The sequence below is a fragment of the Mus musculus genome, chromosome 2 (assembly GCF_000001635.26).
Source record: "Mus musculus strain C57BL/6J chromosome 2, GRCm38.p6 C57BL/6J".
NCBI lineage: Eukaryota > Metazoa > Chordata > Mammalia > Rodentia > Muridae > Mus > Mus musculus.
In genome coordinates, this window is record NC_000068.7 from 52,058,501 (window position 1) to 52,082,485 (window position 23,985).

General features: G+C 43.2%; 1 protein-coding gene across 7 annotated transcripts in view; it reads left to right on the plus strand.

Annotated features, from left to right (window-relative positions):
• The first annotated feature begins 14,314 nt into the window (after positions 1-14,314).
• Positions 14,315-23,985, plus strand: part of Rif1 (replication timing regulatory factor 1) — a 53,955-nt gene continuing 44,284 nt past the window's right edge. The window contains exons 1-8 of one of the 7 annotated variants that reach the window (NM_175238.6): positions 14,337-14,366; positions 14,637-14,753; positions 15,747-15,825; positions 17,581-17,677; positions 18,481-18,608; positions 18,693-18,787; positions 19,810-20,020; positions 22,726-22,818. In NM_175238.6, the coding sequence (NP_780447.4) occupies positions 14,650-14,753; positions 15,747-15,825; positions 17,581-17,677; positions 18,481-18,608; positions 18,693-18,787; positions 19,810-20,020; positions 22,726-22,818 (807 nt within the window). In that variant the 5' untranslated portion in view covers positions 14,337-14,366; positions 14,637-14,649. Of the gene's footprint in view, positions 14,754-15,746; positions 15,826-17,580; positions 17,678-18,480; positions 18,609-18,692; positions 18,788-19,809; positions 20,021-22,725; positions 22,819-23,985 lie in introns of all 7 variants that reach the window. The other 6 variants (NM_001355415.1, NM_001355414.1, XM_011239136.2 and 3 more) reach the window with 6 other exon arrangements.

Sequence of the window (23,985 nt, forward strand, 5' to 3'; positions counted from 1 at the left end):
TTGTGACGTCTTAATCCATGGTCGTCCCCCGAAGCAAAGTACCCTGACCCACAGTACATCTGATGTTGAGTAAGGACATTCTTGATATACACCAACAGAGAAGGATCACAAGTCTATTGGAGGATGCAGAGGCCATTCTGAGTTTTCCAAACTTGGTTATTGTGAAAAATAAGAGGAAGATCACTACATTGCTGACAGATGCCCCTGTGGCTGGGTCCCCATTTGTACAAGGTAGCCACATTTTTCTTTTATCTTTCTTTTAAGAGGGATTTATGAAAAGAACGATAGTCTCCTAGCTGGTTAGACCTTTAATCCTACGTCTTATTACTATGGGAAGCTAAAATGTGACATTCTAGATCTCACAGGAATGCTAGGGAAAGAGTATTTACTCAGAAGGAGTAAGTCAGAAGAAGGATCGAATGACAGTGCGCTCTGCCTGTAATTGTAAGCATGAGAGTAGCAGGCAGAGGAGACAAGGGTGCTGTATCTTGCCTGTCCAAGAGCAGCATCAGCAGCCATCAGCAACACAGACATTGTCAATCATGCTAATTGCTACATAGGTTGCAGCCAGTGTGTGATCTCACTATTAGTAGAGAGGTTCTGCGCAAACGATAGCGGTGAATGGACAACAAAGTAAATTCCAGATAACTAATGAAAAACAAAGAAATAAAAGTGAATTAAGGACATGACCTATCCTGGGTTTTGGCATCAAATGGACGAAAAAGAAAATAAAGTTAAAAGGAAAGAAAATGACTGCTCCTAGGTATAGGGTAGGAGAGGTTTTATTGTAGATAAAAGCATAGCCAAAGATAGAGACATCTGTGAGAGTCAACAGTGGACATGATTCTGAGCCATGTGAGGAGACAGGGCTGGGAAGAGACAAGTGACAAGAGGCCAAGAGGATAGAGGGTAGATGACAGCACCAATTAAATGAAATGGTCGGATTATATAGGGAAGGGCAGCTGGAAAAAAGGCAACCCAGCCTCTGGGCTAGAGAATTTTAGGGTAGCAGGTAGGGTATGCCAGTCAGGAGTACCCTGTAGCAGGTAGGGAGAACCTTGTAGCCAGGCCCACTTTGATATGTTAATGGTCACTTCAGTTAGCCCTTTCACCCAGATTTGAGACCAAACAGCTTCAACCTCAGGACTGGACAAAGAAGTTGATTGAGAATCTGGTAGAGAAGTAAAAGTAGGTGAAGCTTTTGAACAAGCCACACACTTATCTTCTGCCAGGACTGTTTCCAAGGGAGAAGGGGCATCCATTAACACAACTAAAGAAATGTATGAGCCCGGCGTGATGGCACACGCCTTTATTTCCAGCACTTGGGAGGCAGAGGCAGGCGGATTTCTGAGTTCGAGGCCAGCCTGGTCTACAAAGTGAGTTCCAGGACCACCAGGGCTATACAGAGAAACCCTGTCTTGAAAAACAAAAAAACAAAAAGAAATGTATGGAAAAAGAAACCCAAGAAGGCATGTAAGATATTCACGATGAGGAATGTGAGGTTAAAATTGGCAGCAGTTTAGTTGGTAAAATGCTTACCTAGTATACAAGAGGCCCCAGGTTCAAGTCCCAAAACATCACTCATCTAACCTGAGATGAATGATACCCATCTCAATAATATATAAAGAAATAATACGAAAATGGCTCTCAGCATGGAGTACTTACTCATGTCATAGGGAGAATAGCAGGCCTGGAGGAGCTACTTGCTCTGTTGCCTTCCCATCATGTTCAGCCTAGGTGGGAAGCCATTCTCAATGTATTTACATCACAGGAGAATTTACCTTCAAATTTTTGTATAACTTTCTGTAAATGGTTAAAGCTTACCTAAAGAGATGGGATTTGGAGATTATATTCATATCTATCTGTGTTTGACTTCTAGATAAAAATGGTGTGGTTATTTTTGTTTAAATGTTGTCTAGTGTCCTTAATCTCCAAATAAATTGGTTTCTGTTCTGTTGAGGCAGTGTCTCCGGTAGCCCAGGTTTGCCTCAAGCTTACTTTACAGCCAAGGATAACTTTCAACTCTTGATATTTCTGCTCAGCCTTCTAAATACTGAAAGTAGAGGATTGTACCACCATGCTTGAAAACCCAAGCTGGACACTAAACACAGGGTGTTGCGCATGCTAGGCAGGTAGACTATTTGCTCACAACTTCCTTCAGAGTTCCTCAGTAAAGGATTCATTTGCCTCTTGATCAAAATGCCATGTAATGAGTAGAAAGGGCAGAAGTAATGTTAATTCCCTTTCTTCATCACTAGTGCCAAAGACATCTTCATTATTGGTGTTCTGTATATCTAATTTAACATCCTGCTTGGGTATGCTTTGAAAAGCTTGAGTTCTTTGATGCGCTTGCATACGTTCTATACTATTAGAGCTTGAAGCTGTAGAGGATTGGTTGGCCATTGGTGAGATGGTGAATTTTAAGCCCTCTGACACTGTCATTGAACATGCCCATCTTTCCTCAGTTTAAGAAAATATGCTTGAATGTCACTAAAAGCCATCTATGTATTAACCTATATTTGAAGGCCAAAAGTTTGCCAGTTGTCCACAATTTCCTGAAGATCTCTCTAGTGGAATTTGTAACACTTGAAAGTGTTAACAAACAAATAAAAATTAAGTAAAATTAGAGACAAAAAAAAAAGGGTATTAGAATACTGTGGTGAGGGGCTGGTGAGATGGCTCAGTGGGTAAGAGCACCCGACTGCTCTTCCGAAGGTCCAAAGTTCAAATCCCAGCAACCACATGGTGGCTCACAACCATCCGTAATGAGATCTGACTCCCTCTTCTGGAGGGTCTGAAGACAGCTACAGTGTACTTACATGTAATAAATAAATAAATCTTTAAAAAAAAAAAAAGAATACTGTGGTGAGGCTGGAGAGATGGCTCAGAGGTTAAGAGCACTGACTGCTCTGCCAGAGGTCCTGAGTTCAATTCCCAGTAACCACAACCAGGACTTCCTCCTCCTCCTCCTCCTCTTCTTCCTCCTTCTCCTCCTCTGACTCCTCCTCCTCCTCTTTGTCCTCCTATTCAGAGAACTTCTGGACCCTCTCGGGACTCTGGCATTTATTCCCTCTCCAGAGTCCCCAGAATAAGTTTATCTGCAATTGGCAAAAATCATGCCCCTCCTAGAGCATGAGACAATCATAGTTAATGGATGTGGACAAACCCAAGCAGCCCCAAGTCCCACACCTGGGATTAAAACAAAAACGCATTTACATAACATAACTGGGTTTTACAAGAAACCACAATTCTCATTACAAATGACTTTTATTGGGGTTACTATCAAGGACGTGGGTGAGGGGTTACTTCCAGGAGAAGAAATGACTCAACAATAGCTACATCACCAAAAAGCCCACCCCAGCATGGTTGTCAGCTCAGAAAACTGGGAACTTGGAGCAGGATGCACATACAGCCTGCAGGCAGTTCAGTGGGTTGCAGAGTGCTTTCCAGGCCTACCCCTCTCCAGGCAGCTTGGCTGTTTTCTGCTTCTTCCAGGCGGTCGATCTGGTCTCAGATTCTTTTTTGCAGGTTGGCTTTTCTGAAAGTCTTCTTTGCATCTTCCCTTGATGGTCTGAGAACTTTCTGCTTTCATGTTTTATTCTGCCAGAGAGGAGCCTGGGGAACCTGATCAGTTTTCAGAATTTCCTGAAGCTATTTTGAATTATTTACCTTCTTGTTTAAGGAGCTTCCTGCAGGGTGGAATGTTTCAGTCTGAGGAAACTGTTACACAACAGGATCAGAGAGACCAGAGGATGCCTGGGTTTTGCTGGCTACCTGCGTAGCCAACCAATTCTAACTCCGTGTACACGCGGGGACCCTGCTTCAAAGGAATAAAGCAGAGGTGGATAGAAGCATGATTACTACCCTCCTCTAGGCTCCACACAAGTATACACGTATACACACACAAACCTGTGCATACCACACACACAGAGAAACAGAGACAGAGAGGCAGAGGGAGACAGAGACACACACACAGAGACAGGGAGACAGAGAGACAGAGAGAGAGAGAGAAAGAGAGAGAGACAGAGAGACAGAGAGAGAGACACAGAGAGAGAGACAGAGAGAGACAGAGACACACACAGAGACAGGGAGACAGAGAGACACAGAGAGAGACGGAGAGACAGAGAGAGACACAGAGACAGAGAGACACAGAGAGAGAGAAAGAGAGAGAGACAGAGCACACACACACACAGAGAGACAGAGAGACAGAGAGAGACAGAGCACACACACACACACAGACAGAGAGACAGAGAGACACAGAGAGAGAGAGAGAGACAGAGAGAGACACAGAGACACAGAGAGAGAGAGACAGAGAGAGAGGTTTAAAAGTTAGAAATCAACTCAGTGTGCGACTTTCTTCCAAGATAGCCAGTAGAATAGTTACCATGTTGGATAATGTTTTGTCTTTCAGAACTGTCTGATTCTGAGTCCAGGGTGCACGATATGCTAGGTAAGCATTCCATTATTGAGTTTCTACCCCAGGACTCTTTCACCTTTTGTATTTTGAAACAATCTTTCAGTTGTTCATGCTGGTCTTCAATTAGCTCAGTCAGGCTTGTGCCACTATGCCTGGTTCTCTTATAGAACTCTTTTTTTCCCCTTAAATGTTAACCACCGAGTTTCGTGCAGCACGGGCTGTCCTTTTACTAGCTCTGCCTAAGAGTGACCTTCACCTTCTCCTGCTTTTACTATCGTAAGTTAGAAATAATGCAAGTGTGGGCCACTCTGCTGGGTTATGCAGTTTAGGGAATTAAACCCAGAACTTCACGTATGTTAGGCAGATGCTACCAATCCCCAGCCTCCAGAACTCTTATATTACATGCTTTTTAAAAATTAATTTACGGGCTGGTGAGATGGCTCAGTGGGTAAGAGCACCCGACTGCTCTTCCGAAGGTCCGAAGTTCAAATCCCAGCAACCACATGGTGGCTCACAACCATCCGTAACGAGATCTGACGCCCTCTTCTGGAGTGTCTGAAGACAGCTACAGTGTACTTACATATAATAAATAAATAAATAAATAAATCTTTAAAAAAAAATTAATTTACTAGTCACTTTATTGACAAAACGATCCATTACTGGACAACATTGGACACATGAGTATTAGAAAACATAAGAAATTATTATAACATTCTACCCCTTCCTTTATTTCTGTGGTGGTTTGAATAAGAATGGCCCTCACAGCTTCATATATTTGAATGCTTGGTCATCACTATTTGAGAAGAATGTTGTTGGAGTAGGTGTGCCTTGTTAGAGGAAGCATGACTCAAAGGTAGATGATGGGTTTCAAAAGTCCAAGCAAGTCCCAGTGTCTCTCTCTCTTTTTTTTTTTTAGGGTTTCCCTGTATAGCCCTGGCTGTCCTGGAACTCACTTTGTAGACCAGCCTGGCCTCAAACTCAGAATCCTCCTGCCTTTGCCTCCCAAGTGCTGGGATTAAAGGCGTGTACCACCATGCCCAGCTCCAGTGTCTCTCTCTTTCTACCACCTGCAGATCCAGATGTCGAACTCTCAACTACTATGTCTGCTTGTACACAGCCAAGCTTTCTGCCATGAAGATAATGGACTAAGCCTCTGAAACTGTAAGCCAGCTCCAACTAAATGCTTTCCTTTAAGAGTAGCCTTACCACCAGGCATGGTGGTGCATGCCTTTAATCCCAGCACTTGGGAGGCAGAGGCAGGCGGATTTCTGAGTTCGAGGCCAGCTTGGTCTACAAAGTAAGTTCCAAGACAGCCCAGGCTATACAGGGAAACCCTGTCTCAAAAAACAAACAAACAAACAAACAAACAAACAAACAAGAGTTGCCTTGGTCATAGTGGCTCTTCACAACAACAGAACATTGACTAAGAAAATTTCTCTTTTGATATTTAATTGTGTGCTGGAGGAAATGTACATGTAGTGTGTGTGTGTGTGTGTGTGTGTGTGTGTGTGTGTGTGTGTGTACATATGTGTAACCAGATAATTCTTGTGTAGCAACTTCCCCTAAGATAAAACATTATACCAATGAGGAAAGCTCCTAAAGGCACAGACTGTTCTAAAGCAGTGGTTCTCTACCTATAGGTTGTAGCCCCTCTGGGAGTTGAATGACCTTTTCTCAGGGGTTGCCTAAGACCATGGGGCCACAGATATTTACATTATGAATCATAAGAGTAACAACATTACAGTTATGAAGTAGCAATGAAAGTAATTTTGTGGTTAGGATCACCACAACATGAACTGTATTGAGGAGTTGCCACATTAGGAAGGTTGAGAACCACTGTTTGTTAGGGGGGGTGAAACATTCTATTCTGCAGAGCAGTTTATCAAGCTCAGGAAATAAACCACTTAAAAGCTTCAGGAAGTCCCTGAAACTGACCAGACTCTCTAGCTTTCTCCTTCTACCATCATATATAAGGCATAAAAACTGCTAGGAAGCCTGGTGTAGTGGTGTGCCCTTTTAATGCCAGCACTTGGTAAGAATGCCCTGCCTGCGACTTGACAGGTAGCTTCTGAGACTTGAAAATCCCCATCCCCATGACTTAGTCAGAAATTCCCTGTTCCCACCACACAATACTTCCGAGATTGCTGTACTTTCCCACTAGTTCACAACGCATGCTCCAAAAGTCCATAAAAGCCCTCCCCTTAGCTGCCTCTCCCCCTGTTCTGAGGCAGCTGCCATTCTGTGTCTCTCCCCAATAAATCTGTGTGAGGTTTGATGCCTTGTGCTGGAAAAAACAATCCTCATACTTGGGAGGAAGACCACAAGCATCTCTGTGAGTTCAGTGCCAAGCTGGTCTATAAAGTGAGTTCTAGAATAACCAGAACTGTACAGTGAGACCCTAGCTCCAAAACAAAAACAACAACAAAACAAAACCAAACCAAAAAAGATTGCTGAGAGCTACTCACAGATCAGCTCAGCTGCCTAGAATTTCTCAGACTAACTGGGTTACCTGACAGAGACACTCTCTACTCTGTTGGGCTGCCTGGAGACTGGGCAGTGTGATCCAAGTTCCCAGCTGTTGTGAGCTGTCACCCATGCCGGGGTGGGCTTCAGTGATATGGCTGTCTTTGAGTTATGCCTGCTCTTGTAAGCAACCCCGCATCCACAGTGTAAGTGTTCCAGCTTTGAGGGGGAAAGGTTTCCCTAATATGAGTGTGGCAGCTCTGAAGGGAAAGGTATTCTGGCAGTTGGGAGCCAAAGAATACCACAAAGTCACTCTGCACTATAAACCTCACAAAAGATGTCTTGGGAAGGACACAAAAGGTGGCAGAAAACAGAGTAGGAGGCAGGCTTTCTATTGCATTTCTTGTGGGGATGGAGCTTTCCAGGATGGCCTGGGATGGGTAGGATTTTGTGGATTTTGTGGACTAATCTAGGGGCAACTTCAGGAAATGGTGTGGTTTTGAGCTTAGGGACTGATGGGTTTTCATAATGCAGAAGTGAGCTTGACCATCCGACCCTATACATACTCCTGTAACCCCAGCAAAAGTCAGTGGTTTACCAAGTGGGACCGGAGCGGTATCTATACATCCATTTGTTGTAGCCTCCTTATCTGGGGTAGAGTAGTCGTGTGGGCTGTGTCTCTTCAGGAAAAGTTCTGTCACACAACATCATGTCTCCCCAGGATTATAGCATGAGTGCATGCTGAAATCCTAGCACTCAAGAAGCTGAGGAAAGAGGATTTCAAGTTGGAGCCAAGCTTGGGCTATATATCAAAACCCTATCTCAAAAAGGGAGAAAATGAAATTATGCATTCCTAGCATATTTGAAATATATGATAAGCTTATGTCCATATCATTAAGCTTAGGTCCACATCATTAAGCTTTTTATCCTCTTTCAAGATAGGAATGAAATCTAGTGAATGGAGAATGGTAAGCAAGTCCGCTACCTTAGAGGAGACCTCTAGATCCCCTTCCTTGCTTTCATTTTCTAATGTACAACAGAGCCCAAAAGTAAAAAGCAAAGCACACAACAACAACAAGCCCCCCTGCTCCTCATAAAGGAGCCTGTGATTGGGGCCATGATCATCATCTTCTTCTTCTTATACTACCTCTCAGTCTCTGATAACTACCTTTCTCTCTTTGCTTCTGGGTTCCATTTAGATTTGATACACGAGTATGAATGAGCTGCTTGTTTTTCGGAGTTTGTTTAATTTATGGCATATGATGATCTCTGGGGCCATCAATGTGATTGCCAAAAATAAAGTGTCATTTATTTTTTATGGCTGGTTACTATCCAAATTGCATATGTGTACCATATTGCCTTTTATTATAATGATGTGGAGGTAAGGTTTTATTAAATATATATTTAAGTGAGACAGAAAGATGACTAGCTTTTCTCCCCAGTGTCAAAGAGGCCTGGCAGCTAGTTAGAAGTGCCTCGAGTCCAGGGAGCACCGTGGGTGTCCCTAAGCTGGTAGGAACTCTTTCTCTGGCCTGTGTCACCATGCCTATACACCTTCTCTAGTACTTTAAAATGTATAGATTCAGGGGAGAAGCACAGGGACACATAAAGAGGAAAGAAAGCTCTGCTCAGGAGTCTGATCGAAGCCTATCTATCACCACCCGAGAATCAAGACTTAATTAACACAAGGGACTGGAGAAATGGTTCATTGGCTAAGAGGACTAGTTTCTTTTCCAGGTGACTAGGTCTGATTCCCAGCGCGCCCATGGTGGCTCATGGTACCTCTGCATACATACACACAGATGTAGATGTACATTTAAAAAAAAAAATCCAAGCCGGGCAGTAGGGGCATATGCCTTTAATCCCAGCACTTGGGAGGCAGAGGCAGGCGGATTTCTGAGTTCGAGGCCATCCTGGTTTATAGAGTGAGTTCCAGGACAGCCAGGGCTACACAGAGAAACCCTGTCTCAAAACAAAACAAAACAAAACAAAACAAAACAAAAAACCAGCAACAAAAGTAAGTAAATAAATAAAATTTTAAAATCCAAAGCCCTTTAAAAATATTTTAATGTAGTCTTAGCATGAGATTTAAGATGAAAATAGAGCCGGGCATGGTGGCACACACCTTTGATCCCAGCAGTCAGAAGGCAGAGGCAGGCAGATTTCTGAGTTTGAGGCCAGCCTGGTCTACAAAGTGAGTTCCAGAACAGTCAGGGCTATAGAGAAAAACACTGTCTCGAAAAACAAAAACAAAAACAAAACAAAAACAAAAACAGAAACAAAAAAAAAAAGAAATGAAAAGAAATGAAACGGAACTAGACAAGCTCAGAAAGCACCCTTGAGATACCCTTGAGTATGGCTTCTCTACTCGGGAATGGGCCGCCACGTTTTCTTTATCCCTTCTTCCATTGACTGATACTTAGGCTGTTTCCATGGCTTGGATGTTGTAAATAGCGCTGCAATGAGGAGAAGTGTGTGGATCTCTCCTCCACATACTGATTTCACTCTCTCTGGACATATACCCAGGACTGTGATTGCTGGAACATATGCAGTTCCATTTAAAAATTTTCAGGAATTCCCATACTATTCTCTATAATCATTGTAGCCACCTATAGCCCCCCCTTTTAAAGATTTACTTTTATTTATGTGTGTGCCTGTCTTTGTATGTATATGGATGCCCATGTGTGTATAGGTGCCTACAGAGACTGAAGAGGGTTTGGGATCCCTGCCTAAAGTTGCGGTGCACGAGTGCTCCCTAGGAGCAGTGAACACTCTTAAGCATCTCTCCCGGCCCTCTTTATCTTTTCTTACATAGCCATTCTGACAAGTGTGTGGTGTGGTTTTCTTTTCTTTTCTCTCCTTTTCTTTTCACTTTTCTTTTCTTTTCTTTTTCTTCCTTCCTTCCTTCCTTTCTTTCTTTCTTTCTTTCTTTCTTTCTTTCTTTCTTTCTTTCTTTCTTTCTTTCTTTCTCTTTTTCTTTTTGGCAATGATTTGTTTGTGGATTTTTTTGTTTTTTGTTTTTTGTTTTTCTGAGACAGAGTTTCTCTGAGTAGTCCTGGCTGTTCTGGAACTCAGTATGTAGACCAAGCTGGTCTTGAACTTAAAGCAGTTCCATTGCCTCTGCCTCCCAAGTATTGGGATTAAAGGTGAGTGTCACTACTCTCACATTTTAAAATATGCCCATTATTTGTTTATCTTCTTTGGAGAAAGGGATTTTTCTTCTAGTTATTATGTAGGAGTTCCTTGTGTGTTTTGGCTGTTTGTTGGTCCTGTATCGTTTCAAACATTGTCTTCTATTCTGGAGGTTGTCTCTTTACTCCTTTGTGTCCTTTGCTGTGCAGAAGTCTTTCCCATCTCCTTTGCCTGTTTGACACAGAATCTTTGTGTGAAGCCCTGGCTGGCTTGTGGTTGCTCTCTCCAGACACACTTGGCACCCCCTGCCCCACAGGCTGGGATTGCAGGCTTGCCCCACATGCTGGGATTGCAGACTTGCCCCTTATTGCCCAGCTGGCTTCTAAATGGAAAAACAAAAACAAAAACAAAAACAAAAACAAAAAAACCCCAAAAAAACCCAGAACAAAACAAACCAACAACAACAAATAAAGAGGAAAGGAAAGGACTAACTGCTCCTAGGTATGGTGGAGGAGAAAATTCATTATAGATATAAGGGAGGCATAGCCAAAGGCAAAGCCCATACACCTGGGAGAGTCCAGAGTGGTCATGACAGTGAACCATGTGAGGAGAGGGGAGGGGTGGGGAGAGAGGGGGACAAAATACAGCTGCAAAGGTACAGAAAGTGGACAGGTAGCCAAAACATCGGGATTATATAGAGAAGGGCAGCTTAGTCCCTGGGATGGGAAGTTCAGGGTAGAGAGTGATGTATGCAGGCCATACTCTGGAATAGGTAGGGACTGAGGGATGCTGGGAGAACCTGGAGGTCAAGTTCTACCTAATATGTTAAATAGGCACCTCAGCCACTTGTCCTAGGTTTGAAATTTAACACTTTCCCCTTGTCTAATTTTGCTTTTGTTTCTAGTGTTTGCAGGTGAAGCCTAAAGAAATAACATCTTGTGTTTTTAGTAGTCTTTTTTTTCTCCTTGACACAGGATCTCATTAGGTAGCCCCAGCTGGTCTGGAATTCACTAAGACCTGGCTGGCTTCAAAGTTATGTCAACCTATTTACCTCAGCTTTCTGAGTACTGGGATTAAAGGCGTATATATCTTCATGCCTGCTAGCTTTTAATGTGTCTGTGTATTTATGTAGGAGTGGGTGTGTGTAGAGGCTAAGACACAAGAAGGGGTAAAATAGGCTTAGGGTGTGTGGGGGAGATAGAAAGTGTATGATGTGAACACAGACGGGTGAAGACTGGGGCAGGGTGAGGGGAGGATGCCGGCAGAGAGATACAGAGGAGGGAGTTTGCTGGAGAAAGGGTGGGCCCAAACTAAAGACATAGAGAAAGCGGGAAGGAACTTGCTACTTTGTAAGCTAGCAACTACAATTTACAAACTAAGCACAACAATAAGATAAATGATAACTTATAATAAAAACTTATACGATTATATAGTCAATCTTGCTCTGGGTCCATATTTTTGTTGTTTTAGAGGTGGAGTCTCCTGTAGACCAAGTTGGCCTCAAACTGACTGTGTAGCTGAAGATGAATTCTTTTTTTTAAAATTATTTATGTATATGAGTATACTATAGCTGTCTTTCAGACACACCTGAAGAGGGCATGGATCTCTTTACAGGTGGTTGTGAGCCACCATGTGGTTGCTGGGAATTGAACTCAGGACCTCTGGAAGAGCAATCAGTGCTCTTAACACCTGAGCCATCTGTCCAGCCCTAGAGGATGGATTCTTTTTTGTTTGTTTGTTTGTTTGTTTGTTTTTCGAGACAGGGTTTCTCTGTATAGCTCTGGCTGTACTGGAACTCACTTTGTAGACCAGGCTGGCCTCGAACTCAGAAATCCACCTGCCTCTGCCTACCAAGTGCTGGGATTAAAGGTGTGCGCCACCACGCCCGGCTGGAGGATGGATTCTTGATCTTTCTCCCAAGTGCTGAGATTCTAGGCATGGAACTCCACTATGCCTGGCTCTGACTCTTCCTGATATATGTTAAATTTTATTAATATTTAATTTTATGTGTATATATAATTTTTTAAAACATTTTATTGGTTTTTCAAGCCAGGGTTTGTGTAGTCCTGGCTGTCCTGGAACTCAGTCAGTAGACTCTGCTGACCTTGAACTCATGCAGAACTGCCTGTTTCTCCCTCCAGAGTGCTGGGACTAAAGGTGTGTAACACCAAGCCTGCTTATTTATTTATTTTTGGTTGTTCGAGACAGGGTTTCTCTGTATAGCCCTGGCTGTCCTGGAACTCACTTTGTAGACCAGGCTGGCCTCGAATTTAGAAATCTGCCTGCTTCAGCCTCCCAAGTGCTGGGATTAAAAGCGTACGCCACCACGCCCGGCTGCCTGTTTATTTTTTAAATTAGTCTTTCTATGTAGTTCTGAGTCTCTGGAAACTTCCTATGTATATCAGGCTGGCTTTAATCTCAGAGTCAGAGATCCTCCTGCTTCTTCCTTCTAAGTGCTGGGATGAAAGGCATGCAGCACCACATCTGCCTCGTTTTGAAGAGGGAAAAAAAAAAGTCTGGCTATGTAGCTCTGACTGGCCTGGTTCTCATTATGTAGCCCAGGTTGTCCTGGAACTCACATCAATCCTACTGCCTCAGACTTGTGTTGGGATTACAGATTTGTGTTGATTAAATTTTCTAGAAATTTTGCAGGTAGTCTGTGTGGGTAAGGGAATTTGTTTTGATTCTAATCTTTCACCCTTTTCTATGAGATAGAAAACACCAAAGAGCAGAGAACTCATTAGCCTAGTAAAATTGCATGTGGAGCTCAACGATTTTACAAAAGCAACACTTGTTGCTCCCAGTACCTTGGACCAACCAGCAGAAACTTAAGTCATTTTAGGAGATCTAGAGCTGGGTGTGGTGGTGCACACCTTTAATCCCCAGACGCGGGAGGTTGGAGGATCTCTGTGTTTGAGCACCCGGGGTCAGGAGAATTTAAATCTCAATGGAAGGAATGTGGGTGGTGGTGGGGTAAAGGACGGAAAGATTCCACGGATTTCCCCACTCCCACTGAATGAAGCTGAAGGCTTGTCAATATTTGCTTTGACTTTTGTGACGGGCCTGCTTTGTAAGTCAGTGAGAGCTGGAACCGGAGCTGTCTTCTACCTCAGCCTTCTGAGTGCCGGGAAACAGGTGTGTACTACCGGGCTTAACTGACCCATAATTCTTGAAAAGGGGGATTTAAAATATGGGCTTCTCACAGGGAAAAGTTAGGTGCTGGTGGGTTGTTGAGAACAAGCGGCAGACTGGAGGTTGGAACCTAGGGCTTCAGTGTGCCAGGCAAATTCGCTAGTAGAGCCTGGCTCTGGGTGGCCCTATTATTCTTTGTTGTTATTTTTACTTTTTTTTTTTTTTTTTTTTTTTAAAGACAGGGTTTCATTATGTAGCTCTGATTGTCCTGGAACTCTTTTATCTGTCTGCCTAGCCAGTTTAAGTGTTGGGAGTAAAGGCGTGGGCCACTAGGTCCTGCTTCCCTGACCTTCTGTGCTTAAAGTTGAAACAATCTTGCGGGTTGTGGAGAGTGCTGAGAGGCACGTGAAACGATTTCAATGATTACCACGTTGTTTAAGGGTTTACTGTCGTTTCTGCCGCACCTGTGTATCCCAGGGCCACCGTCACCCCTCTACACCTGGGGTCCAATGGAAGTAAACCAATTCTAGGCAGTTGCCTCTGAGGAATCTCAAGGCTGAAGGGCGGTATTTTGAAATCTGCAAATCAATACCGCCCATTTCCAGGCCTTTGTTATGCACGCCATGGGTCTCCTTTAGCAACACTCCCCCCCTCCCCCCCGCTAAGAAATGTGCTGCCACTAGTCCCCACTCTCAGAAGCTGAGATGAAGTCAATTTCCTAAGGTCACAGACCAAAGCTTGAATGCGTGGCTTTTGAGGCACCTCCGACTTACTCATTGGGCTGGGGCTTAGAGGCAGAGAGCTAGGTTTAGCAAGTGGACCTCTAGAAAACAAAAACCCAACAACAGCAGCAGCAGCAAACAACAACAAAACAAGCCCAACAGCCTGCCATTCACTCTCAATCAAATGGTTTTGTGGGCTCCTTTGGGAAGCACTGGAGTTTTGCAAACTTGGTCGGCTGAGCAAGTAGCTGGAGTCAGGTGGAGTGGGGCACTAATTTACATCACCCATCTCTAGCCCCGGGCTGGAGGCGATACACACCCCCCGAGGTGCTCCGGGGGCGGGGGCGGGGGCGGGGGCGGGCAGCAGGCCATCGAGCAGCCCGGCGCGCCACCGCCCGTTGGATTGGCTCGAGCCTCTCCCGCCAGGCCTGCCCGGCTCCCGCGCGCCGCTGGGCCCGCCCCCCGCCGCCATCTTGGTCGTGGAGGAGCGGGCTGCACGCGTGAGTAAATAAGCGCGAGCCGGGAGCGGACGGCGGGCCCCGGGGCGGCGAGCTGCGGAGCGGACTTCCCGCGTGGGGGGTGAGGAGCGGGAGGCTCGGCTCGGCCCGGCCGGCGCCGCCTCTGCCCCCTCGCGGCCGTGCTGCCTGGGAAGCGGCGGCGGGAGCCGGGCAGGCGGGAGGCCGGCCTGCGAGCGCGCGGCCCGGCGTGCAGGTGAGGGCGCCGCGCGGGCCGTGCCACCGGTTACTGGGTGTCTTCCGGCCTCGCTGCAGGGTGGCGGCCGACATGACGGCCCCAGGTCGCAGCCCCCTGGAGCCGCTTCTGGAGACTTGGGAAGACCCCTCGGTGCCTCCGGGAGAGCAGACGGACGCCTACCTAACTCTGACCAGGTGAGGCGGGCCGGGGGGACGAGCCCGGGGCGGGAGCCGGGGCAGCCGTGGGGACCCGGCGGACGCGGGTAGTTCGGGGTGCACCGGGCCATTGCCTGCCGAGTGACGTTGCGGGGCGCAGCGGCGGCGTCCGAGGGCTTCTTCGGGGACGAGCGGTTCTGTATTTTTTTGTCTGGCCCGCAGACGGGAAAGCCTTTAAAGAAAAGTTTGGAGTCGAGAGGCGTTTGGAGAGCAGGGCTTTGCCCTGCGAACCTCGGACGCCGTGGGAAAGTTGGCGATCCGGAGTTAGTGGGTTTAGTTAGGGTCTTTGGCTCAGGCTCGCTCCAGTGCTCATCCCCCGACCCCGGCCTCGAACTTGTGGTTCTGCCGGAGTGGTTGAGATTACAGGTGCGCGAGTCAGCAAACCGGCCCCAGAATTGGCTTAAAAAAAAAAAAAAAAAAAGCAGAGCCAGGAACCCCGTTTTGACTTATTTGAAAGGCTTTAGAAAAATTTCTGAATTTTGTTAAACTTTCGTATTTTCTGAGTTAGAAAACATGATTAGGGAAAGGGATTCCCACTTTCTTTTCTCATGTAAAAATTACAAAAAAAGAAAAGAAAAAATACGTTTTCGAGGCCAAAAAGCTTTGAGGCAAGTTACCGCTTATATGTGGTCTAACTTAAAACATTTTTTCTCTATACCTTTAAACTTTTTAAAGAAAGAGGTTAATTCCAAGGGCTTGAAAGTCGTCTTTAAAAACTTAAAACAAAAAGCCAGTTACGAGTTAGAGTGCCTGCGGCTCCAGGTGTTGGATGGCTCTGGAACTGGAGTTACAGGTGGTTGTGAGCCACGATAGGGGTGCTGGGATTGAACACCAGTCTTCTGCCAGAGCCTCTCTGTGTTCTTACCCTGGATCATCTCTCCAGCCCTGAAAGTAATCCTTAAAGTGATGGCAATAACTTTTTGTTTGTTTGTTTATGCTTTCGACTAAGCTTATGTTCTATTTCCTTTAAAGTCGTATGACTGGAGAAGAAGGAAAAGAAGTCATTGCAGAAATCGAGAAAAACCTTTCTCGGCTGTACACGGTTTTAAAGGTCTGTGTTCCTTTCTTAATGACTTCGCACTGCCTCAGTCTGAACCCACTAGACTGAGCCCTTTGAAATCTTTTCTTAGCCTTCCAAATCTGGGATTCCAGGAGCAACTCTGACTAGCTTTCTGATAAAATGGTTTTTCACTGTGGATGGAGCATCATTATCCAGTGCATTGTTAATGCCCTGAATACAAAATATCATCAGTTATATTGATGAGATTATTATCTCAAGTGATTATATATGGTTCATCAGGTGCTCTCAGTTACCTTATGTGTCCTCTCACTTCAGTTCATGTATGTACCACTAAGCTACATCCATAGACCAAGTCTGCTCTTTAAAGCCCCACTTTGCAGGTTAGGAAATCGGTTCATTTGCCTAAAGTCTAAAGTGTCTAGGGTTGTCAGTTCAAAGCTTATGTCTTATTAAAACAATAAGATCTGTGTTTTGGAAGGTCTGAGTAATTTGTCCTAAAATGGCAACTATCTTAGTCTTCCCTTTCGATAGACAGTATTCATATTCATGCTTTTTTGTTTGTTTGTTTGTTTGGGGCAGAGGGATTTTTTCCAGTTTGGGAACCAGGTAGCTTAGCTAGGTGACAATCCTGTCTCTGCCTTCCAATTGGGATTATAGGCTGGCACTGACATACCCCACAGTACGTGTTATTTATTTTTATTTACATTAATTTTTGCTAATTTTGCTTTTTGGAACACTTTAAAAAATTAGTTAACTTGTTTTCCTTGTTTAATTGTAATAGTTAATATCGGACTGAGTGTATTCTTAGCCTCATCTGGCCACTTAGTGACGTCAGAACCTGCTATCAACACCTTTTAATACTCTTGTTTTTAGAATGAAAAGATTGAAGTGAATATCCCAGCCTTATTGAAATTGTTACTATTTTTTTTGACAGGGCCTCTAGCCCAGGCTGGCCTTGGACTTGTATATAGCTGAGGATGACCCTGACCTGATCCTTCTGCCTCCCAAGTGCTGGGATCACAGGCACGTGCCACCACTTTGCATTTATGCCGTGCTGGGGATTGAACCCAGGGCTTCATGCATGCTAGACAAGCACTGTACCCACCGAAGTACAACCCCAGTCCCAAACTTCCTGAGCATTTTTTAAGACCCAAGAGAAAGTGCCTAATATATAGTATACAGCTTGCTTCCCTTTCCTAGTCTTAGAGGAAGAAGGCATCACTCCATTCTAAAACTAGGGTGTCAGTTTTGCATTTGAGACTTTGCTTATTCCTTATAGAAGAACCATGTTGCCTCTGTTTCCTGTCTAATAATGTTAACATTTTTCATCTGTTGGCCTTCTCTTTGTTTTTGCATGGATATGGGAGATGTCATTTGTCTTTTCTTAAAAATGGTCTTTCAGTTGATTTTTTTTTTTTTTTGGTTTATTTTTTATGTGTATGGGTATTTACCTGCATGTCTGTCTGTGTACCACATGTGTGCAGTGACCACAGAAACCAGAAGAGGGTGTCAGAACAGTAGAAATTGGAGGTAGACAGGTTGTGAGCTGTCCTGTGTGCACTGGGAACCAAACGTAGATAATCTGCAAGAGGAACGCTATCTTAACTAGTCCCTTTCAGTTGGTCTTTTTCTAGTTTCCTCCTCCTCTGCGAAGCTTCCCTATCTTTTTTTCAATTAATCCCCAAAGGTTGGCTGATTGGATAAAAACGCAATGATTTTGGGTTGCAACAGGCTTTTAACTCTAGAAACTGTATTTGTCTGCTGTCAATGTACTTTGTTTTGTAGGCTCACATTTCCAGTCAGAACTCAGAACTGAGCAGTGCTGCTTTGCAAGCCTTGGGATTTTGTTTATATAATCCCAGAATTACCTCAGGATTGTCAGGTAGGGAAACTGATTAATATCTGTTGACTTTATAGTTTAAAACAGTTAAAGTACTGTTATCTATGGATAAATTGTTGCCTTCCCTCCTTAAGGTATTAATTTGGGACATGTGTGACTACATTGAACGCAAGAGTCATATCTACCATGTGGGTTCTGGGGACTGGACTTACTAGGCTAGATGTCAAGGGCCTTTACTGGCTCAGTCTTTTTAGTAGAACACAGTAAATTGGAAGTTAATATCTCTCTGTCTGTCTGTCTGATTTATGATTGATGTGGCAGTCATACCCCCTAAGGAACTCATTGTTGAGATGAAGAGTTCTTATATGATATTAATAAGTGTTATTTTGGAAGTGGTAGTAAAGTATAGTAGTGCTACTAAGTACTGTTAACTAGTACTATTGTTCTGTAGTTTGCAATTGTAAAAGAAACCTACAAGATCACTATTAGAGGAACTGAGGGGTAGGTAGTAAGGGGATATCATAAAGTTGTTACTCTTTCCTTCCCTCAGTAGAGTTGCAGTTTTTTCTTTTTTGTATAAAAGTCTCCATAATATCCTAAGATGACAATAGTTAATTGAGTATGATTAAAAAAAGGGTTTGCAGTTTGCAACTGTTTCCCCTTCGGTCAGGATTGTTTACTTTTTGCAAGAAGTGATATTGATCAGCATCTCTGTAGGTTTTGTGATCATCTGCACGTTCTGAACAGCTCCATCTACCTTTGTTACTTTTATTTTACTTTTGTAGTTGACATTTTAAAGATTTTAACTATACTACATAAATGAAATTAAAATGCTTGTTTTTCAGAGGCAAATATTCAAGAACTGCTTTTAACCTTGAATGGTATCATTAAGAGTTCAGACAAAAATGTGTGTACCAGGGCACTGTGGGTAATATCCAAACAGACGTTTCCTGCTGAACTTGTTAGCAAAATGGTGAGTCTAGTTTTGGGACATCTGAATTATATGCCCAAAAGACAGTTGTGGCTCACCTGATTGGTATGCGTTTTTGTCATTTAGGTATCCAGTATTATTGATTCATTGGAAGTGATACTAAGTAAAGGAGAGATACATTCTGCTGTTGTTGATTTTGAAGCATTAAATGTTATTATAAGGTATGCAGTTGGTTCTTGTATACATTAGAATAATCAAGCTTTGGAACTTTGGGGTTCATGTATTTAATGATGAGATAGATGTTAAGCAACAGGGCTGGCATTTGCTTCTAAGCCTGACAACCTGAGTTGAATTCCTAAAGTCCGTATGAATAGGAAAGACACTTCCTGCTAGTTCTCTGACCTAAACACCATGAGTGTGTAGATAGTCACACTGGTATGCATGCATACACACACAAATGTTTAAAACAGTAATATTTAAAAAACCAGAAGTGAGGGCTCAGCAGTTAAGAACTTTGAACCTGAGTTCAATTCCCAGCAACCACATGGTGGCTCACAACCATCTATAATGAGATCTGATGCCCTCTTCTGGTGTGTCTGAAGACAGCTACAGTGTACTCATATAAATAAATAAAAAAAAAAACAACAGATGTGATTATCCTTTAGACCAAGTTAAGCAAGAGAAAGGTAACAAGATGGAACACTATCTGAGTTGGTTCTAAAAACTGTAGGTTAAGACTTTCAAAATAAAACATACTCCTAAGTGAGCCTAGCCAGGAGCATCTTTGTACCTTACTCACGGACTTGCTGACAGCACAGTTTTGCTTAGTTTTAATTTTCAAAGGTTTCTTGCAGTTGTCCAACTGTTTAACTGTACTTTGATGCTGTGTCTGACTTATTTCTCTGTACACATGCGTGTATACATTCTCAAATAATTGGCTCATGTTATGCATATTTCTATCTGATGCTCATTTTCCTGTTAATTTATTTTGTAGTGTGAGAGATTTGAGCATAATAGGTAATAAATACTCTACCACTAAGCTGTGCCCCAAACCATATGTCTTCAAAAAAAAGAAAAAGAAAAAAAAAATTGGAGACTGAATCTCATCCAATTGCCTAAGGTTGGAAATAAGCCTTTAAACCTTGTGATCTTAGCCTCTTGAACAGTTGGATTTATAGATGTGCCTCACCTGCCCTTGCTTCTTGATAGTTTAGCTTGACCTCATCTTTTAAGTTTAATTTAGTCATTGGTTTCTTCATTGTAGGCTAATTGAACAAGCCCCAGTTCAAATGGGAGAAGAGTCTGTGAGGTGGGCCAAATTGGTCATACCATTAGTTGTTCACTCAGCACAAAAAGTACATTTGCGGGGAGCCACTGCTCTAGAGATGGGGATGCCATTGCTGCTTCAGAAACAACAAGAAATAGCCTTGATTACAGAGCACCTTATGACTACTGTAAGTGTTTCTTTTCTTTTGTGTGTGGTATGAAATAAATAATACAGTGGGTTGGTGGGGGGTGCCTGACTGGCTCATGTTAAGGTGTCCTGAGAAATCACACTGCAACAGACCTGGTATAAGGGAGGTTTATTTGAGGGAAGAGAGGAGAGCCAGGATCTGGAGAAGAGGTAGAGGCAGACAGATAGGATTAGAGAGAGCTAGGAGGGCAGAAAGGGGGAGAGAGAAGGGCCATCCAGGAGCACTGGGACCAGAGGAAGGGTCAGAGGGAGGGAGAGGGAGGGCAAGGAGGGAGGAGGGAGGGTCCAGGGAGCTAGGGAGCGAGAGCACTGTCAGTCATTTCTTTATGTGCCACCACCTGGAGATGGCAGCAGGTTGCTAAGACTGCGGGAGGAGCCTAACAGAATCACCTCTAAGCCAACAGTAAGAGTTTGCTGAGTTCTACATTCAGGAATTTCTACCTTGAGCATAAAATTCAGCCTAAATTCATCTCTGAGGAGTGGTAGACTGTTAGTTCAGCATGCACAAAGCCTTGGGCACAAAACAAGAAACAAATGCAGAAAAGAATTGTTAGTTTAATCAAATTACTCATATAACAAATGAAACATTTTTGCTAAAGTTTAGATATTTTATCCCTTCTCTAATGAGTGAATAAAGAGGGGTTATATTTTGAAAAAGGAAGAATTATGTTGAATTCATTATCTCAGCAGATACACACTTAATGCTTATAAACTCATGTAATGCAGTTTCTGGCTACGGTTTCAGGTCTTAAGTTTACCAGCTTATATTCTTGGCAATATTTACTGGACATCAGTTGTTTGGTTTTGTTGTTTTCATGTGAATTGTTCTAAGAGCACTATGGCTACTGTGTAAAGTTGCCAAGTTTATATATGAGGCATATATAGTAACATATAAATGTTAAAATTAGAACCTTTTAGCAGTGATTGAAAGCCAGTGTAAGAACTGGCTGTGTGAATAATAATACTAGTGTCAGCTCATTTTGGGGGAGAGAGTCATCATTGCAAAGGGCCCCTTTATGTATGTTTCTGACCCAGTTAGTATTCAGGGGGTGCCGTGGGCAGCTCTTCTTCTGTAGAAAGGAATGAAAAAGTGCACTATCATATAGGAATAGGGCTTGAGGACTACTGTAAGCTTTTGTTTTGAGTAAGATCTCACTGTGCACTCCTCCATGGCCTAGAGTTCATTGTATAGACTAGGTTGGCCTTGAACTCAGATTTTTTCTGCCTCCTGAGTCTGGGATTAAAGGTGCAAGCCACCAAGCCTGGTTTAATGTAGTGAGTTCCAGAGGACAGTCTTGTATTTCTCAGGCACTACCTTTAAAAAAAAAAAAAAAAAAAAAAAAAAGAGGAATAAGACAGCTTCATTGGCCTGCTGGAACTTGTGAGACACCCAGAGTTTCTCTCTGTGTCACTGGCTGTCCTGGAACTCTGTAGACCAAGCTGGTCTAGATTGAAGATCCACCCCAAGGTTCTTGCTTTCTCCACCTTTCCAGCTTTGGGATTTCAAATTTTCACAACTGTGTCAGACTTTTTTTTAGACATGTGTTCTGGGAATCGAATTTAAGTTCTCATGCTTTCGTAACTAGCACTTTACTGGCCATGAAGTTATTATTGGTGATGTGATTTATATGGTAAGCCACATGTTAGTTTCTTGTTGCTGTGATGTGGTCCTTCAGGGAATAAACATAGACACAAAAAACAGCAGTCAAAAAACGTGATTACTTTGGGCTTTAGTTTGGTCACTTTGGTTCCATGCATTTTATGTCATGACCTCGGCATTGTGTTAGGAGTGGAGTGTATGGTAGAGTAATATGTCATCTCATAGATGACAGCACACACATGTAATCCCAGAACTTGGGAAGCATCTCCATGAGTTGAAGGCCAGCTTGTCTTTCATAATAAGTAACAGGTCATCCATAGCTGACCTCATCTTAAAAAATATTCAGGGACTAAAAATAAGTTTACTAGAGGCATAATTGGAGTTAGCCAGGGCAAGATGCTCTTCATAGACTCCTCCACTACTTTCTCAAATAGGTCAGTTTTTATACTAATGTGCTTTCTCCACATAGGCCAATGTATATATTAGCTAAAATGTTTTTTTTAATTTCCTATTAAAATTTATTATTGTATGTGTGATTGTGAATGCCAGGTTATACACGCTTTCATGCATGTGGGATCAGAGGACAACTTTTATTTTTGGAGACAGTCTTAATATGGAACTCACTGTGTAGACCAGACTTGGATCAGATCAGCCTGCCTCTGCCTCCTGAGTGATGGGATTCAAGGCACATATCACCGTGCCCAGTAAGAGGGCAAATTGAGAGTCAGTAGTTAATGTAGGTCTGGGTATCTTTTGTTGATAGGCCCTCAGGGGCACTGAGCCATATCAGAGGCTCTTGAGCTTTTAGACATCTGTTACTATGAAGCTGTTAAGAGTATCAGTATGAGAAGATTGTTATGGTATCATTTGAATTGTAGTTAATGATGGGCCTGAAGTTTTTAGGGGAAAGTATACTGGTAAGAAAAATGTGACCTGACTTGATGGGCATCTGGATGGTCAGTTGAGCGTTAAACTTACTGGTAGAGCTAAGTGCTTTCTTTTTCATGTATGAAAAGGTCTTAGACTTGGAGAGTGGATGTTTTGCCTTTTAAAGTATTTGATAAATGTTTTACTTTTGTTCCCAGAAATTAATCTCAGAACTCCAAAAACTATTTAAGAATAAAAATGAGACTTATGTGTTAAAACTATGGCCTTTGTTTGTCAAACTTCTTGGAAAGGTAAGTGAATTACTACCTTACCTTGTTGAATTATCTTGGAAAGGAGAGTGAATTAGTTGGTATTTTCATAATTTGAACATGCCAGAATATTTACTTTTTAGTGTGTCCTGCGTAAGGTTCTGTGGAACTTACCACTCAGCACATAGCTCAAGCACAGCCCTGCAATTTGCATCAATCCTCCTGTATCTGCCTACCAAATTCTGGGATCGTAGATGTGAACCACTAGGCCTAGTTTATGCATGCTTACATGCTCATATGTACATGCATGTGGAGGCCACCTCAGGTGTTGCTCATTAGGTGCCATCTGCCCTTTCATTTCTTTACTACATTTATTTGTATGACTATGTGTGAGATGTGATATCCATCAGGACTCCTTGGTGTGGGGGTGGGGTTCACTCTTCCACTGTGGGGTTCCCTGCAGTTGACCCAGGTTGAGGATCCACCAGTGTCTGTGCTGGGAGTAAAGCATCTGCCACTGTCTGCCCAGCTTAGACCTTTGAGGTAGAGTCCTTACAGTCCTGTGTTCACTGAGTAGGCAGCCGTTACTGCCATTTTAGCACTGCGATCACAAGTGCTTGCCTCTATTTCTGCCCTTAAAAATATATGAGTGTGTTTATTTTTAAAAACTTATCTGCTTATTCACTTGCACATAGGTATGTAGATGTGTGTACAGAGGTCATGGCAACTTTGTGAAGTTTTTTCAAATACCACTAGAGATCAAACTCAGGTTTTCAGGCTTTTTTTGGGTGTGTGTGTGTGTGTTGTTTTTTGTTATTTATTTATTTAATTAATTTTGTACAGAGTTTCTCTGTAACAGCCCTGGCTATACTGGAACTCCCTCTGTAGATCAGGCCTGTCTTTGCCTCTGCCTCCTGAGTTCTGGGATTAAAGTGGTACACAGTAACTGCTCAGCCATGTTTTAGGCTTTTTGTATGGCTAAGCAAAACCTTTTGTAGTCCCGAGCCATATCACTGGCCCTTTTGCCTAGTTTGTTGTTTTGAGACATAGCCTTACTATGTAATCATGAGTTACATGTAGGCCAGACTGACTTTGAAGGCCAGTTGTCTGCCTCGGACTCTTACTTGCTTATGTTTTTAATTAACTAGTTTCTGAGGATTGTTGAACTTGGGTCCTTAATAATGAATAGCAAGTACTTTATTGAACAAG